Raw genomic sequence first — 16,890 nt, 5'->3', positions numbered from 1 at the left:
TGAACAATTTCAAGATAAACCACCGGGTAATTTCTCTATCAATCCGTGGGAAATGAGGTCTGTAACAGAATGGCGATATCAACATACCCCAAGAGTTAAATGCCGTTGGACAGTCGGCTACGAGCCAACGCTTTTCAAATCTTGAGAAGGTAAAATTATTTTATATGCACGCTTGCAATATTCCATCGTGGCCATAGTGAAGAAAGGGGAGCAGAAGGCAGGACAGAGCTATTTTGAAAAGACCGATTTTGTGAGGGAGTGAGAAATTTAGCCTTGGATAGTACAATACGAAGTCAAGTGAGACAACCCCACTCTGAAGACCAACTTCGCCGGGGAATCATATTGAAACGGCGAGATATGATCAATTTTTATTCACCCACGCAATTTGTAAGTTTATCACTTTACGGCCATTGTCATAATTTCCTGGCCATATAGATCTCAGGGTCTGACGTCTCTGGAGCAAGACCCTAGCTGGCGATCAAACAAGAAAACCCCCCGCTTATCCCCACTTCCTAGCCGAGGCAAATGTCGCGATTTGCTAGATCGCGAGGACGTAACATTCGGCCCAGGGAGTTGGTTTCGAAAGACGCCATTATTTGCCGATCGGATAAGTTACCCCTCAGACCCCGTATTTGAACATACTACATATATCTGACAGGGCCCGCCTTATTAAGGGCTGACTTCCAAGTTATCCAACAGCCATAGTACATTTTACATAGCCTCAAGCTACTAATACACCCTCAAACCCAAATCAACTTGAAGATGGAGTCTGCCGATACGAATATCCCGTGGCAAGAAAGAGTAGCTAAAAAGCAAAAGGAAAATTCCGAAAAGATTCCGTCGACATGGAGGATTCCCAATGCTTTCTGGGACAACTTCCAAACACCTTTAGCAGAACACAAGAATGATCTAGTCCAAGAACAAGCCATTCGCAAGTCTGGCATTCTGACAGGCCGTGAACTCGAAATCACCGAAAGTTATACAGTTTCCAGTCTTCTTTCTGCCTTGGCGAAAGGTCACTTGACCTCTGCAGAGGTGACGTTGGCGTATTGCAAGCGTGCTGCAGTTGCCCAACAATTGGTGAGTAGGGTGCTTAAGTATTGTTGTTTCATGGCATATTTTAACTCGCTTAAATAGGTCAATTGTCTCACAAACACCATGTTCGATGAAGCACAGAAAAGAGCGGAACATTTGGACCGCTTGCGAGCTCAAGGTCAACTGGCTGGCCCGCTCCATGGTCTCCCAATCAGCATCAAGGACAATTTCCATCACAAGGGTACTGAATCTACCATTGGGATGCTATCGTTCATGGGTGAAGTTTCATCGGAAAGCTCGCCCCTTGTACAAATCCTGTTAAAGCTTGGAGCGGTTATCTATGTTAAAACTAATGTGCCCCAAACCATGATGGTAAGCAGACATATACTATGTTACATGATATTAAGTATCTAACACGATTAATCAGACGACCGACTCTCACAATAACGTTTTCGGGCGCACCCTTAATCCAAGGAACACCCAATTGGGACCTGGTGGATCGAGTGGCGGCGAAGGGGCTTTGATAGCTTTAAGGGGCTCGCCATTGGGCGTTGGAACAGATATTGGCGGTGAGTTTTCTCCCTGGTAGAGATATTCTGAGCGCCGTGTTAATAACAAGCTCAAAGGCTCCGTCCGCATCCCAGCCCTATGCTGCGGGACATATGGATTCCGACCTAGTGCTGCAAGGGTCCCGAACGGAGGAATGCGAGTCTGCACCACCAGTGGAATGAAGTTTGTCCTGTCTTGTGCGGGCCCACTTTCTTTGGATCTAGATGGCATCGAGACATTCTTCAAGACACTTTTTGAGGCCCGCCCCGCTCTTTACGATTCCACTATCTTGGACATTCCATGGAGACAGGTCTCCACGAAGCAAAAGCTAAGAATCGGAGTTGTTCCCGAAAGCCCTAATTTTCCTCTGCAGCCCCCTGTTAAAAGGACGCTGGAAGATGCAACCCGCATATTAGAGGCACAGGGCCACACGATCATTCCGTTGACCTCGGCGGAATGTCGGGTGATGGAGGCGACTGAGGTCGCTTTCGGTACCTTCGCTCTTGACCCAGGCGCAAGGAACCACCTTGAATCATCCGGAGATCCCCCGGTGCCAGCCTTACTTCACCTTGGTCAGCAGGGTGAGAAGCTTAAACAAAATGCCGGATCCTCTCTGCCGGATAGGAGTGCATTGGATCGAATGGGCCAATTGGCTGCACTAAACACCCATAAAGCAGAAATGCGCGAGGATTATAGAAAGTTGTGGCTCGCAAACGACCTTGATATTTGCATCGCACCCCCTGCCCAGAGCACTGCAGTTCAGCACGATACTTTTGGACTGCCTCCATACACGGCATTTTTGAACGCTCTCGATGTAAGTTTTATATTTTGCGACCGATTCGGGGATATTTCTAACACTTAATCTCCGAATTGTTCTAGTTTCCGTCGTGCATTCTTCCCTTTGGGCACGTGGGCGCAGAAGATGCAACTGGGACTTACGAGCTGAAGAAGGACCAAATTGGTCCGGAATGTGGGTGAAACCTGCATTGAACCTTTCCGGAAACTTTTACTAATAGATATGTACAGACAACTTTGAGGTACTCAATGGGGCACCCTGCTCTATTCAACTGTTTACTCTCAACATGCGTGACGAAGAATGCTTGCAAATGGCGAAGCAAATTGATCAAGACCTCAAGGGTAGAGCTTGAATTGCATTTGCATTGGGTTAATGCCATTTGAGACTCCCTACACCCAAGAAATATTAACGTCGAATGGATTTTCTTGTTTTACATTGAAGAAATTTCTATACAGGTTCTTCAGATCGAAGTTATTAAATTATTATCATTATTATTTTCATTTTTCTTCATTAAACAAATCATCAGGAGTATCTTAGCTCCTTATTCCCCTAGCCTAATGATGTTATCCATGATGCCGTAACTTTCCAAATATAGTACAAATATAGCACCCTCACACGGGGACTGCTGTGACAGTGAGACCAGATTTGAGCTTCTCTTCTATCAACACATCGTTGGGTTGACGTTTAGGTAGCTCTTTGGCCCGCTTGACAACATCAAACATGCTGTTAGAGATGGTAAAGATCTCGTCGATCTCCTCAAGCTCGCGCCCTGAAGTCTCCGGGAACAGATAATAGACAATCGGCACGATTGACGCGTTGAATGCTGCGAAGATAAAGAAATACTTCTGTCCCATGTTGTTGAATGCGATCGGGGTAACATTGGCGATTAAAATGCTGAAAGCCCAGGACATACTGATGCTGATGCTGTTAATCGTCGTACGCAGGTGAAGCGGTGCAAGCTCTGTGGCGTAGAGATAGGGTATGCCTCCAAATCCGATGATGTAGCTGAAGTGGAACAAGAATATAAAGAAGATAGCAGCATGTGCGGAGGTGATGTTCGCGGCTTGTGACCCAAGGCCAGCAACCAAGGCTAGGCAGAGTGCGTTTCCTGTTGCACTGAGCATCATCAACTTGCGTCGGCCAACAACCTCAATTGTAAGAACCGAGACTATGCCACCAATGGGTCCCACAAGTTGATAGGCTCCTGCCAGGAGTCGAGATGTAGATTCATCGAGAAGAAGATCCTTCTCGAATATTTCGGTGGCTAAATTCTTCTTGTTAGCGAACCGTATTTTCGAAAAAAATAAGTAAAATAATCACTTACTGTAGAAGGTAGTCACAGTTGAGCCTGTCAGCTGGACGAAAATCATACCTCCCATCGCCAAAATTGCCCGATGGAATGTTCGTTGAGGTCCCATATTGTACAGCCGCGCCAGAGATGCATTGTTTCCAGCTAAATCCAACGAAGACTGTACTTCTTTGATTCGGCTCTCAACCACATCACTATCTGCACTTGCGTTCTCTAGGGCGGCCAAGATTTCACGAGCTTCCGGGACCCTATTTTGGCAAAGAAGCCATCGAGGGGACTCTGGGAGACAGAACATAAAGCCCAGAATGACGAAGGATAGAAACATGGGAAAGGCAGATGGCAACCTCCATGTTATGCTTCCCTTCATGAACGACATCCCATACTCCAGGAACAGTGCAAGGGCACATCCAATTCCACTAAACACTCCCTTGGTGACAACATGTGCGCCACGTCTATGCGCAGGAGAGATCTCGGACTGCCAGAGAGGAATTGTGGCCAGAATTGCGCCTGTTCCAACACCAATAATCACCCGCGAGACGACGAGTTGGGTCAAAGAATAGGCGGTGGCATTCAGAGTAGCTCCAAGGATCTGAACAACTGAAGCCGCCATGATCATACGTCGACGGCCAAGAATGTCACCGAGCCAGATGCAGGAAAAGGTACCAAGAAAGCCGCCAATAGCGTAAACAGCGACTACCGTCCCCTGTAGAGTCGAAGTGTGTGAAGAGTTTTCCGAATGTGTCACGTCGATATCAGGAAATTGAGCCTCAAAGGCATTGAAGGTCAATACTCCCCCAAGGGACGCTGCGTTGTAGCCAACAGACATAATTCCGGGCATCAAGACGCCGAGAATGGCAACGATATTGAGGCTACTGCCACGACATCCTAAAAATCGAGCCATGCTTGTGTTGATTGAGCTGGTGATCTGCACAGCCAAGCGATCAAGGGCGATAGATCAGCGGGATCGACTTGGATCCACGCGTTAAAGGAGAATAAAGCACGAGGGTGACAGCTATACTGATCTAAAATCATTTTGAGATAGGATTACGCGTCAATTTAATAGAAGTTACCATAGGCCTGGACCTCAATCTATCGCAGCAGTTGCATTCCAGCCTTTCAGTCTCTGGGTAACATGCATAGTATTCCCCTCGCGAGGGGCGAACTCCAGCCACGAGGACAAGCCCGGAATACTCGAGACATTCTGCCCAGCACGGAGCCTTACCCTTGGCGATGTTTGTGGTCAAGTTAGTTTCGCTCTCTTATTGAGTCTAGACTCTATGTGAGAATGTCTCACGGAAGACAGGTGCATGACCTTAATCGAGTATAAAATTAGGTTAAATTTATTGACGCATAGTTCTCCACCGCTTAGATATTACTAGTATCATGCTCGAGTATTACAGCGACACCATTGGAAATATCAATAGATCCTGTTACCGTGGGTAACACTCTCAGAATTAGCCTTCAATTACATTATGCGACTATTCACAATTATCATAGGTACAAGTATGTACTGGGTATCTAACTATATGCCGCAACTTTATCCCTCAATCCCTTGCTTCCAACTCCGGCATGCGTCGGTTGGTGTCGAGCTCCGAGGGCCCAGAACTCACAGTCTTCGCAGGAAATTCGGCGTTCACAGGGTGACCGATAAATCCCGTGGCCGGGGCAGTGGAGTTAGCCACTGCTTTGCTCAAATTATTGGCCCTCTTTCTTTCCATGAATCCCCATACCAACGACCCCAGCGCAATGACCCCCAGTGGAACGCCCAGCCCAGCTCCAAGGGCAACATCGTGTGACCCGCTTGATGAAGGAGTACTTGTTTGTATCGGTGGACAAGATATAGAGGAATTGGACGAGGAATTTGTTGAGGCCGACAGTGAAGTGACATTGGCGAGGGCAGTGTGTCCGGTAAGAATTTCGCCATCGTCGATTTCGAAGCTATCCTTTCCGAAAGGGCAGACGATGTTTTCCCCGTCGATGATAGGGGTACCGCAGCAATAGGTAGAGGTTCCGTTGATAAAATTCAAATTAATTATAGACGCCCCCATGTCCTCGAAGGTATCCTCTATTGCCATTTTGTCAGCACTCGGCATGGAATATAGGCATACCGATATAGGGCCCATTGATTCAAAGGGGTAACCCCACAAGGGATAGGATCCAAGGACTTACGGCAGTGGGTCGGGCATCCAGCACCCCAATTCTGGCTTGTACAACCACCTCGAGAAAGAACGAATGGTTGGGATACATCCAAACAGTATCCGTTGGAGAGACATATGTTCCCAGCTCCACAGCAATGTGTGGTTTCATCAGAAGTGCATGGATAAGTGCCTCCGGCAGTGTCACCCTTCGGGAAATAGCACGTTCGAGTGTCTTCTTGAAGCATGATTGCTGTGGTTTGGTGTGTTCCGGAACGAAAGACTGGCTCCCTCCACAAGGTAAGCTTAAATGGAGGAAGTTGAGTTGAGTTGACTTCAGGGAGATGAGAGAAACAACACCGCCTTAGCTCAACCTAGGAGCGGGGCCATGGTCTGACAAGGCTACTACTCGTACGGTCTGCCAAGGAACCTTTAGTTTTGCGATCTGCAAGTCTTCACAATCTGGCGAGGTCTGAGGTGACCCTGAACGTCACTCATAGCCAATGGACAGGCAACCGTTCAGCTTTTCTGACCCTTTGCCTTGGCTATCCCTGAAGTCCGTTCTGATTGAAATCCCACAAACCTGCCCCTGATCCCCTTTTTTGAACCCAAAATAAGGATCATTTAAGTGTGGCCCTCGTTGACGGAGGCTTCAAGCCACCGCCGGAACACTTGAGCCTCTCAGGGTCTGCGTCGCGGGACACTAATGCAGCCGTTCGGCCTATCGTCGTAACTGTGGAGTACACGGCACACCCGAACTGAGACTTAGTTGGGGTAGAGCACGAATTATTAGGAAGCTGATATGTCGCTCATTTCAATCGCGTTGTTCAAGCGTCTTGCAATTGGTGGGTGCGTATCGGGGCCACTTCTGAATGACGTCCCGATTTGGACCTATGTTGCGTCGCAGTGGTCATGTTGAAATTTCAAGGTTGGACCTCCTTGATCGGTTTTGCGGACTAAATTATCAGAAGTGTTAAGAAAAGGGCTGTGATTAAAAAACTTACTAGTATTTTGCAGCCCCGACGGTCTCATCTGAGTGCCTGACTGCTCAAAAGAATTGTTGACCAGTGCTACTAGAAATTTCAAGTTGTTGGAGTGGATCACCTGTCATGATTAAATGGCCCGTGTCTACTCCGTACTCTGTATGTGAATGAATGAAGTCAAACTTAAAGCTTAAAGACCAAGCAAAGATTCCACTTTCCATTGCACTTACGCTTCGACCCGTTCCGCATGTGTTAGTTCCTGATCGCCATTCCCAAGATTTGCCATTTATAACGAGCACACCCAGTCGCTCATCACCCAAAGCTTCAGGGCTCTTACTGCAACGATAAGCATTTCTTCCATGCCGACACATTTTGTCTCAAAAGCGAAATCCAAGCCAAGGAAAAGGTAGAACCGTGCAGCACGCAAGAAATAGAAAGATGCCAAGTCCAACGGGTAAGTCCCGGTTAGAAGATACCAAGCGCTGCAGTCAGCAACTTGAAGCGACCAGTCAAATGTACTGCCGAGGGAACCCTTTCATTTCACATGGCAATGTTCCACGAGAATTCGTCCAATGGCGAAGGTGCCAGTACATACTCATAGTCTGCCTGAGGTATACAAAGTCCAACTGCAACCCACCTGTTGTCGACACCCCCACTCGTGAGATGACATGATATAAGAATACGCATAATAAAAGCTTCTTGATCCTATTTAATCCAGAAGGACTCTCTCCTTCAAGTTATCGGTCCTGCTCCTGCTTCCCCAAGCATAACATCACAGGCCGCGTGTGTTCAAGTTAATTAAAAGTTGGGGGCCATGGAGATACGCAAACCCCGTCTTTCTCTAAGCTAGTCAGTTAACTCCGATATAATCACCGCGTCAAGTTCCAACGAAATACTACCTATAAATTGCGCATTGAATAAGGCAGATGAGGACTTGAAATACATCCTAGTATTCAGATATCACCAAAGACAAGAATCTCATCTCATCTCAGCTCACCTCCAACCATCACCACCATCACCATCATCATGTCAACCTCCAACCAAACCCACGAAGCCGCAACCCTCCCATCAAAGAACACCCCAATAAAACCAACAACCCGCCAAACCCCAACCCCCGGCCCAAACGAACTCCTAATCGAAGTCCACGCCCTAGCCCTAAACCCAGTAGACCACCACCAACGCGACACAGGCTTCTTCATCCAGGAATATCCCGCAATCCTAGGCTCCGACGTCGCAGGCGTGATAATCTCATCCGGGCCACTGACACGAGCAACCATGAAACCCGGGACCCGCGTTACGGCACTAGCAAGTTCATTCTTTAATGCTGGTGCTGATTATGGCGCGTTTCAGAGACGGGTTCTCGTGCCGGAGGAGACTGTTGCGATTCTTCCGGATGGGTATTCTTTTGTTGAAGGGGCTGTTTTTCCACTTGCGGCTGTTACGACGTGGAATGGGTGGGTTTGGGCTGGGTTGCAACCTACTGCCGCCTCCAGTCAAGTTCGAGTTTCTGCTGAGGAGGGCAACCTGAAGGAGGGGGTTTTTGTTTGGGGTGCGTCGAGTAGCATTGGAGCTTTGGCTGTTCAGGAGGCGAAGTTGATGGGGTTTACTGTTTATGCTACTGCCAGTGGACGGCACCATGATTATATTCGGGGTCTTGGGGCGGATCGGGTCTTTGATTATAAGGATGAGGATGTGTTGGGTCAGATTGTTCAGGCGGCGGGTGGGGGCGGGGTGAGGATTCGGATTGGATATCATGCTACTGGGGACCAGCAGTTGGCGGCTGATGTTCTCCATGCGTTGAGGGGCGAGGGACAGGGGGAGAAGTCGAAGTTGGCGATTGCTCCGATCTTGGATCCCGGGTTGAAGGTTCCTGATGGCGTTGAGGCTGCGTTTGTGTATCCTCCGCAGGATCGGGCGGAATTGAAGGAGAGAAATCGGGCTATCTTTGTCGATTGGTTGGAGGGGAAGCTTGCTGGTAAACAGGTCGTTGCTAGTCCCCATATCAAAGTGATCAAAGGTGGGCTGGGGTCTGTTAATGGGGCTTTGGATGAGTTGAAGGCTGGGGTCAGTTGCTTGAAGATTGTGGTGGAAATGTGAGGAAGGGTGCTGTAACCGTCTAGGCACCCACCAGTTACTAGTACTTCATGTAGTTGGCAATATGGATTCGAATTCGCTGAGGTACTGGGAACATCGTTGCCAGATTGATTCGGTAATAATGGGAAACCTCCATTCGGTTGTCTGATAAATACATACCAAGGAAGAACAAAGCCTTCACCTGGGGAGAAAAGAATAGGATAGTCCAGAAAGGCCAAAGGAAAATGGATCAATATCGGCCATAGATGGAACAACTCCTTCGTGTATGTGAGTATTTCCAAGCTGTGTATATGTGTGCCATAGCATGAGATCAAATGAAAAGTGCACAATGCACGAAACGATCATGGCAAAGTCGAAATGCAAAAGAAAGAGAGAGAAAGAGGAAAACATGAACGCTTGAAATTACTGCAGATGGCCGCGAGTCAAAAAGGATATTGCTGCTATATGGGTATCCAATGGAAAAGACAGGGTCGAGACATATGGAAATTTGTCAAAGGGGCGACGGGATCATGATGATCAATGTTTTCAAGATCGGATAATAGTTTATTCTTCCTTTGATGGGGGTGCAGCATCGCTCTTCACCTCCCATCGGCCTCGACAGGCAAGGCGTCAGGGCTGGGGCCGGAGTCTCCCGTGTCACCGCTGCCACTACCCCATGAGTCTTCTCGTAAGATCTCAGCGGCATCTGGTAGGTGAGGCCTTGACAGACCGTTGGTAGAAGACTTATTCTTCGTATGCCGGGTCGTCGACGGCGAGGCAGGTCCGTCGGCCGGTGCGCCGAAGTCGTTGCGGTGGCCGGTCTGCATAGGGCTGGCAGCGCTATCTAAACTGGGCGAGGAAGACTGCGGAGTATCCAAAAACCCACGCCACTTCCGCCAGCCCTCAAAGTCAATCAGCGCTTGCATGCAGCCCCATTCCGTAACCTTCTGTGATAGCCATGGGAAACCAACAGGCTTGGTCAGAAAGTCGTTGCAGCCAGCTGCCAATGCCTCGTGACGATCACTTTGCAGACTGCTGGCTGTCAAAGCGACAATGATGACAGGGCTGCGGAATAAGGACAAGTCGGAGAGAGTATCTTCCTCGCTAACGGTGCGGTTAAGACCCGGCCTCCTATCCTCAGTCGTACTCGAAACACTCGAACGACCGGAGGAATTCTTAGGGAAAACGCCAATACCGTTCAGTCGTTCCAGGCGACGGATTTCCTTGGTGGCATCCAACCCGTTCATGACGGGCAACTGAATATCCATCAATACCAAGTGGAATCCGCCTTGTCGCCATTTCCGCACCGCTTCCTCTCCATTTGCCGCACATTTCCATCGGACACTTAATCGCTTCATAAACGCCTCGAGGAGTTTTTGGTTGATAATGTTGTCCTCAACGATCAGAACATTGATAGGGGGAACGGTACCATCAATTAACCCTCCAAACACCGCCCCAGGTGAAGCAGCGCTCTTGGGTTTGCGTGACGTCCGCGGCGATGCTACCGGTACTGGTGGAGTATGTGATTTGGTTTGAGGAGAATCGGGTACTGGTGCTGGGGGTGTGGGCACGCTGGGTTGCGGTGGTGGCGCGGGTACAGAATGGGGAGATATGCCCGCCTCTGCTAAGAATCAGTCATCTATGCTTCTATATGCTGGGCGCGTGGGTACACGTGAAAACATACCTGTAACACTAACGATAGGACCTTGGCCGAGAATCGTTGGCGAATTGGTTGTGTGCCGTTGGAGTGGCGGTCGACGGTGATGCCGTGACCCACCCCTACCTGGAGAAGGTAGCGGAGGAGCCACGCCACTGTTGATTATCGACATCGCCGGAGCGCTGTTTGCCCCGGGAGTGTAGGATGCGTAGGTGGGGTGGGAACTTTCGCGGGCATCAACGGGAAGTATTCGCCATGCTCACCAGGCTCGGGGTTATGATGATGATATACCGAGTGGCGCGGAGAGGGCTTCGGAGTGCGGCGTGTAGGTGCGTCAATCAACAATGCCTCCTCTATCTTTTGACCTCCGGGGTAATATGTGTCCAGAATTGATGACAGAGATTCCTCGGGACTGAGGAGGCGCTCTGGGGTCGACTGGCGATTTGTGCCCTCTCGTGGGGCAATTCGTATCACGATATCCGGAGAATCCCATGTCCTCCCTAATGAGTTGGCAAATTTCATGATCACCTGGTCGCGCAGTTCGTCCACCACCGCATCCTCCAAGCAGGGTACCAGGGTGGCGGAGCCACCTGGTCGTTTCATCCCAGATCCGACGCTGGACCATCTCGTCGGCTACTGCAGGAGCGTAGGCTGTTTGTGGGTCGCTCAGTCCTGAGAAAAGACTTTGTTCTAGAAGGCCGGTGATCAGGTGTTGGTGAGATGCTGGAAGCAGAGACTGCCGGCGGACGGCAATGCTCGGGCGCTTGCTAGACTGAGGAGGGAAGGCGGATGAGGATGGCCGGCGATCAGCTGCAGTGCGTTCAACGACAGTATCAAGAGTCGGGGTCAATTGAAGCTCGGTAGGCGCCGGAGTTCGAACCCTGACTACCGCGGACTGGAAGGAGGTATCGTCGGAATGCTGGGGGGGTCGCGAGTGGAGACTCGAGGGGGGATGGCAGTTCGTCCGTCAGAGGGGTGTATAAGAGGGGGTTTTCGTGGTCGGTCGGCAGCGGGGATGATGTAGATCGTTCTGGTGCGTGAGGAAGATGGCGGCGCTGGTGTTCGTGTTCGGCGGATGGCGAAGTGGATGAGTTCCAGTGGTGACGCTCGTGACGGGTCCGGGTCCGGGAGTTGGAGTTGGAGGTGCACTTGGGCGCGTTCCCCTCGCGCCGATCGGGCTCGGAGGTAGGGCCGATCTCGTCCGAGGAGTGGTCGGCGGACGAAACGACGCTATAGGGGGGATTTCTCGCTCGCGGAATCGAAGAGATGTGAAGGGCGAGAGTTATTCGCGGTTGGGTTTGGGGGGACTGGGACTAGGACTGGGACAGGGACAGGGACAGGCGGGTCCGCCCCGTTGCCCGCTTTGGGTACTGCAGGCGTTGATGATCGTCGTAATAGCTTTGCCTTGAGTAGACGCGATAGACGTCTCTCCGGCATATTGATTGCGGGGAAGCTCAGAGATAAGGCATAGTTGAGGTAGAGGAGGAGGAGGAGTAGGAGGAGGAGGAAACTGGGTACCAGGGGGGGGGGGAGCGGGCACTGTTGACACTGTTGATGCTTGTTCAAGTTAGCCCAAACAGGGTTGGTGTGTTGGGCCTAGCTTCCCCAGGTAGCTCCAGCTTGTTTCAACACCGATAACCGTGGATCATAGGAGGAATGTAGGGAAAGGGCCAGGAAGGAGGTCAAGGAAAAGGTTAAGGAGAGGATGGTGAAGAAATTGAACTTGAACTTGGGAGAGGAGAGGGGAGAGGGGAACGCGTGGAACCAAAGTCACACTGCAGAGAAGAAATGAGCATGCAAAGTACTAGTAGCTGCTGATCTCCCGCCCAACTTAGAAACTGTGAAACTGAAATACTACTAGTAGTACTAGTAGTATCTTGGAGCTGTGTGATACCTGTGGAGGGGTAGGGTAATTGTATATTCATGGACTGATACTGAGGTATCCATGGTTCATCTAGAGCACAAGTATAAGGTACCTTTAGGCTCAAACTAACATCACCATTTTTCACTCATCTCTGACCGCTCCATTGAAGGCCCTGTCGCAGTCCCTGGCTGTATCTCTCTCTTTATTTCTGCCCCTGTCGGTCTTGATCCCTGATCTTTATCTTGATCTTGATCGAGGACCCCTGTCTCTAGATCTCTGCTTTCCTCCGTATCCCGTCTCCGCAATTCCAACAAGTCGTCAATACTCTTCCCAGTTTCCTTGGCCTCTTTGCGCAGCTTGCGATACCGAATGCGCCAGATGATATGGCTCAGATAGATTCCTGCTTCCAGAACAACCCTGGAGAACACCTCTTTAGCACTGGCAAGATCCACGCTATACTAGTACTCACACCAATATGTACATAATACCCCCTAAAATATCGAATGTTCCTTGGGCAGCTGGATATTGTTAGTGGCACTGGCATACTGGCATACTAGCATAATGCTACCTGGGGGGACATACCGAGTGCGAACAAGGAGAATAGACCACCGAAAGTATCGATGGAGAGGAAGACCCAGTCTATATCCAAGTTATCAGCCTTTACTTGCACTCACAGAGTCACCACCGATACTATAACTCGAGACAAAACAACACTTACTAAACCCAATCACCCGGCCATCTCTCTTCCACAATTCAAAATAAGGAGGCAATAACCCAGCACTGAGAAGAATAGCAGCAACAACCCCAACCACCAAATCCGGCCAGGTAATTCCTTTGTCATATGGTATCTGCAGATAAGAATGTAAGCGTATCCATCCATCCTCTCATAGCCACAGAATATCAACTGGCACATATCTACTAACCCTCAACGTAAGAATAAGAAGAGCCTCCAGCCCACCAAATAACAGAACCATAGCCACACAAACGAACGTAGCTTTCAACCAGCTATAACCACTATTTCCATCGCAAGGTAAACAACTTCCTTAGCAGAAATACCTAACTTTGATATTCTCGAATTGTCCAAAACTCACTGACTATAGTACAGAACCTGGGCCCAGCTGACCAGCGCGAAAAATCCGAATATCTGCGGTTGGATCTGTAGTGGGATATTGACTTTCTAGCAAGGAATAGAGAAAATGAAATGAGCCATTGAATTTTAAATGAACATCTAGCAAGCACTGGTAACGCCCGAATGATGGCCTGGCCCATGGGGACAGCACATACCTGCAAAATAAGATATGCTCCCATCGGAATAGAGCCTGGATGATGGAATTGGAATACCTTGAGTCAGCCGGACCGAACCACTCAGCCCATTCCCTCCCAGAACAGGGTAGTATAAAATGAGGATTAGTAGTACGTACAAAGTGCCCAGAGGAACATCATTGTAGCCGGAAACCCATCTGTATTCTTCCGCCGCCAGTTATACCAAATCTGTGGAATTAGCTGGATGCACCAGAGCACCGTGCCAATGGTGCCGAGCACATTAGATGCGACTGTCACATTGCCGTCTGGCATGTTGTTTGGATGTTCGGCACGGTATGAGTATGGATATGGGTATGGGTATTGGAAGGCTTTTCTGTTCTCTTCTGCCCTTCCTCTCTTCCTTCCTTCCTCGCCGAGAAAGCGACGATCGATTCAGTTGCTAGTGCTGGTGTTGAGCTCCGGAGAAATAAACCTACAGCGAAGAGATAAGATACAACGAGAAGAAGATACCAATTTTGAAAGAGAGGAGCGGTGACTTTTTGAACAGCGAACTTGAACGAACTAGCGCAACGGACAGACCCCGATCAGCAAGTCCGGCTAGGAAGCCGGTTACTACGATTTTGGGGAGGGGGAGGACCTCCCACTCCGAGTCGTGGGTTGCTCCACTCAAGCCACCTTAGATATCTACGGTATACTAGCTAGGATGTACCCTCGAGAATCAGATTGAGGATATAATATGGGGGTTTAGTAGTATGTATACTATAAACGCCTCTCTATATGGTCGATATTCATACGCTTCATTTCTTCTACGAACTATCTCACAGTACTATTCTAGTCCAATTACAAGTCCAAGCCTACAATCGCCCCGCCTTAGCAAACCATACGAGTATTGAAGGCCCTTTTTGCGGTGCTGCGGGGCCCTGCGCCAGAGAAGGGAGCTAGTACCAGACAGGCTAATATACGGAGAAAGATGAGTTTGAGAACAATGCTTAACATTCATGGGAATCGTGAATGGGGACGGAGATCTTTCCTAGGGTATTCGTCGTTATAAGTCACAGTCGTGTTGATCATGATGTTCATTGTTCTTAAGACGGCTACGGAGAAGATTTATGGGGTTGATAGAATTGATTGATTGACGAAGTGGGGGCAGGGCTCGGAGAATTGATGGTTTGTGGAGGTACATAACTACTCACGATGGACAACGTGCTCGATCGTCATTGTCCGTGCACGTGGGACGGTATGAAATGCTTGTTATGGTCAAGATGCGTCAAGCTTGGAGATGTGGGAAGGTGGATCAAGCTTGGTAGGTGAGAGCGAGAGTCACTTGAAGAGTGAATCTTTCGCGAGTTGTGGCAGCTTGTGGCAGCTTGATGGGAGTAAGTCTAGGCTGAGTCTAGACTGAGGGCTTGAGGGGTGTAAGTGACCCCGCCTGCCCAGGTGGATGGAGATGCCCGATGTGGAAGGATCGCTGATTGCGTGACGACCATATATCATCGGTATTGGTGCTGGTAGCCAGATCAGTGCCCTACTACGAGGATATTGTCTACGAATATATCCATACAGGTTGAAAGTTGACAGAGGTATCGATTACATTCGCCATTCAGTTCTTATACATCGGGACCAGGACGCAACTCATGCGCTTCTTGGCCGCCGAAACTTTTCATGCAAAGAAAGGAGGAAACAGCAGGGCATCGGCTTCGCCAAGGTCGAGGTCAGGTCAAACAATCGACAGACTCTCGCCGAGGGCCAGCAGATCCATGTTCCCAGACATGACGATCAAAAGCACCTAACCATAACGCACGATGCGAAGCGGGGAAACTCCCGCCAAAGGACTAATACCAAGCCAAATCAAAGTAAGACAGCGTTCCAAAGGAAAAGAAATGAAATGAAAGAGATAGAGGGAAATAAGATGGAGAAGAATGAAATAGTTGCGTCGAAGATAATGAGAGGAGGCCATCAAGACATCACGTTAGGGGAAGGGGTGGAAAACCAAAAGTACACACACGTCGAGAGAAGTATCCGAAGGGTATCAAAGGGGTACAATGTTTTGCGTATAGCAAGCTTTAAAGGCAGACAAAAATCAAAAAAAAGAGAGAGAGAGGGAATGAAAGGGCATTAACACGAAACACACGAAACTTATCGATCTCACAAGAGGATCAGATAATTCGAAGGTGCAATGCCGGTCTCTCCGCTCGATTTTCGAGCTTGCCACCATCGACCGCTGACGTCGGATACTTCGAGAATCTCGTGCTTGGTGAAGCTGATCTCGTTGGCATCTTCGGGGTTCGCATCGTACGAGTAGATGGCCTTCGCACGGTACGGGTACTCGGTTGGTTGGGGGATTTCACTGCCATCAGGGTTGACCGCAGGGGCCGGGCCGGGGGTGGGTGCAGGGGCAGGGCTGCTGCCACCGAAGCGACTCGGAGGCTGAGCGGAATTGCGCTCGGCGCCGGGGGGTCCGCCGGGGTATCCGGAGACGGGAGAAGAGGTCTCGAAGCCGCTCAGCTGGGCGGAGGTGTACATCTGCGGGGTGTTGCTGGTAGCCATGGTCTCGGGGCGAGCACCGAACGCGCTGGACATGGGACGGCTGCCGCGGTACGAGCCGGGCTGTTCCTTGTTCAGGGCGAAGGAGTCGATGAAGCCACGATGCGAAGCCTGAGGGGTGGAACCGAAGTAGAAGATCCAGATGATGATGACCATAGACAGCAGAATGAAACCAGCACCGGCGGCCTGTTCAGCGCCCTGCGAGCCGTAGACGGTGTTGTTGGCGCTGATGGAGGTCAGGACGAGAGCGGCACCCAGGTATCCTACAATCGCGACGCCGTAGAGATTCCCAGTGTCGGTACCGAAGGTGAAGATCAGGCCAATGTTGATACAGAACATGTAGGCAATCGCCCACCAATCCAGATTCGGATAGTCGGTTTGGATGTCGGCGATGATGGATGAAACGAAGGCGATGAGCCAGGCCAGGATGGAGATGGAAAGCGTGGCCAGCGCAAAGGGGTCGCCCAGGATGTTGCTGGGGCGGAAGTTGGGCATTGTGGGGGAATTGTCGTTGAGACTCGGATTGTGACAAGGAGGGAGTACGCAGGTTCACCCGAAACGAGATGTCAAAGGAAAGGCAAGCGGAGTCGAGGAGGGAAATCGAGTCGAGTCGAGTCGAGTGTGTACGGCGTATAAAGGAGGTCGCCGTTGACAATCAGAACCAAGTGTCAGACTCGAGTCG

The 16,890-nt window shown here is 49.9% G+C and overlaps 6 protein-coding genes across 6 annotated transcripts; 2 read left to right on the top strand and 4 right to left on the bottom strand.

Moving 5' to 3' along the window:
- Positions 1-762: 762 nt before the first annotated feature.
- On the top strand, positions 763-2,732 carry N7509_005724 (putative general amidase; the record flags this gene model as incomplete). The annotated part of the gene is made up of 6 exons (XM_056630361.1): positions 763-1,080; positions 1,138-1,407; positions 1,463-1,604; positions 1,662-2,398; positions 2,464-2,554; positions 2,611-2,732. 6 exons carry the CDS (start codon positions 763-765, stop codon positions 2,730-2,732), a joined length of 1,680 nt encoding a protein of 559 aa, XP_056489663.1.
- Positions 2,733-2,991: 259 nt separating this feature from the next.
- On the bottom strand, positions 2,992-4,590 carry N7509_005723 (uncharacterized protein; the record flags this gene model as incomplete). The annotated part of the gene is made up of 2 exons (XM_056630360.1): positions 2,992-3,644; positions 3,705-4,590. 2 exons carry the CDS (start codon positions 4,588-4,590, stop codon positions 2,992-2,994), a joined length of 1,539 nt encoding a protein of 512 aa, XP_056489662.1.
- Positions 4,591-5,233: 643 nt separating this feature from the next.
- Positions 5,234-5,764, bottom strand: N7509_005722 (uncharacterized protein; the record flags this gene model as incomplete). Its single annotated transcript, XM_056630359.1, has 1 exon — positions 5,234-5,764. The coding sequence occupies one exon, from the start codon at positions 5,762-5,764 to the stop codon at positions 5,234-5,236; it is 531 nt and encodes a 176-aa protein (XP_056489661.1).
- Positions 5,765-7,833: 2,069 nt separating this feature from the next.
- On the top strand, positions 7,834-8,904 carry N7509_005721 (zinc-binding alcohol dehydrogenase family protein; the record flags this gene model as incomplete). Its single annotated transcript, XM_056630358.1, has 1 exon — positions 7,834-8,904. One exon carries the CDS (start codon positions 7,834-7,836, stop codon positions 8,902-8,904), a length of 1,071 nt encoding a protein of 356 aa, XP_056489660.1.
- Positions 8,905-9,479: 575 nt separating this feature from the next.
- Positions 9,480-13,976, bottom strand: N7509_005720 (uncharacterized protein; the record flags this gene model as incomplete). Its single annotated transcript, XM_056630357.1, has 9 exons — positions 9,480-10,501; positions 10,565-10,663; positions 10,708-11,037; positions 11,111-11,347; positions 11,418-11,850; positions 12,662-12,818; positions 12,871-12,919; positions 12,984-13,040; positions 13,823-13,976. 9 exons carry the CDS (start codon positions 13,974-13,976, stop codon positions 9,480-9,482), a joined length of 2,538 nt encoding a protein of 845 aa, XP_056489659.1.
- A 1,833-nt stretch (positions 13,977-15,809) lies between these two features.
- On the bottom strand, positions 15,810-16,703 carry sho1 (osmosensor SHO1; the record flags this gene model as incomplete). Its single annotated transcript, XM_056630356.1, has 1 exon — positions 15,810-16,703. One exon carries the CDS (start codon positions 16,701-16,703, stop codon positions 15,810-15,812), a length of 894 nt encoding a protein of 297 aa, XP_056489658.1.
- Between the last annotated feature and the right edge of the window lie 187 nt (positions 16,704-16,890).

The sequence above is a fragment of the Penicillium cosmopolitanum genome, assembly GCF_028827165.1.
Source record: "Penicillium cosmopolitanum strain IBT 29677 chromosome Unknown utg000006l:49.0-5199605.0:1.0-5204138.0, whole genome shotgun sequence".
NCBI lineage: Eukaryota > Fungi > Ascomycota > Eurotiomycetes > Eurotiales > Aspergillaceae > Penicillium > Penicillium cosmopolitanum.
This window is presented reverse-complemented; position numbering and strand designations above follow the sequence as displayed.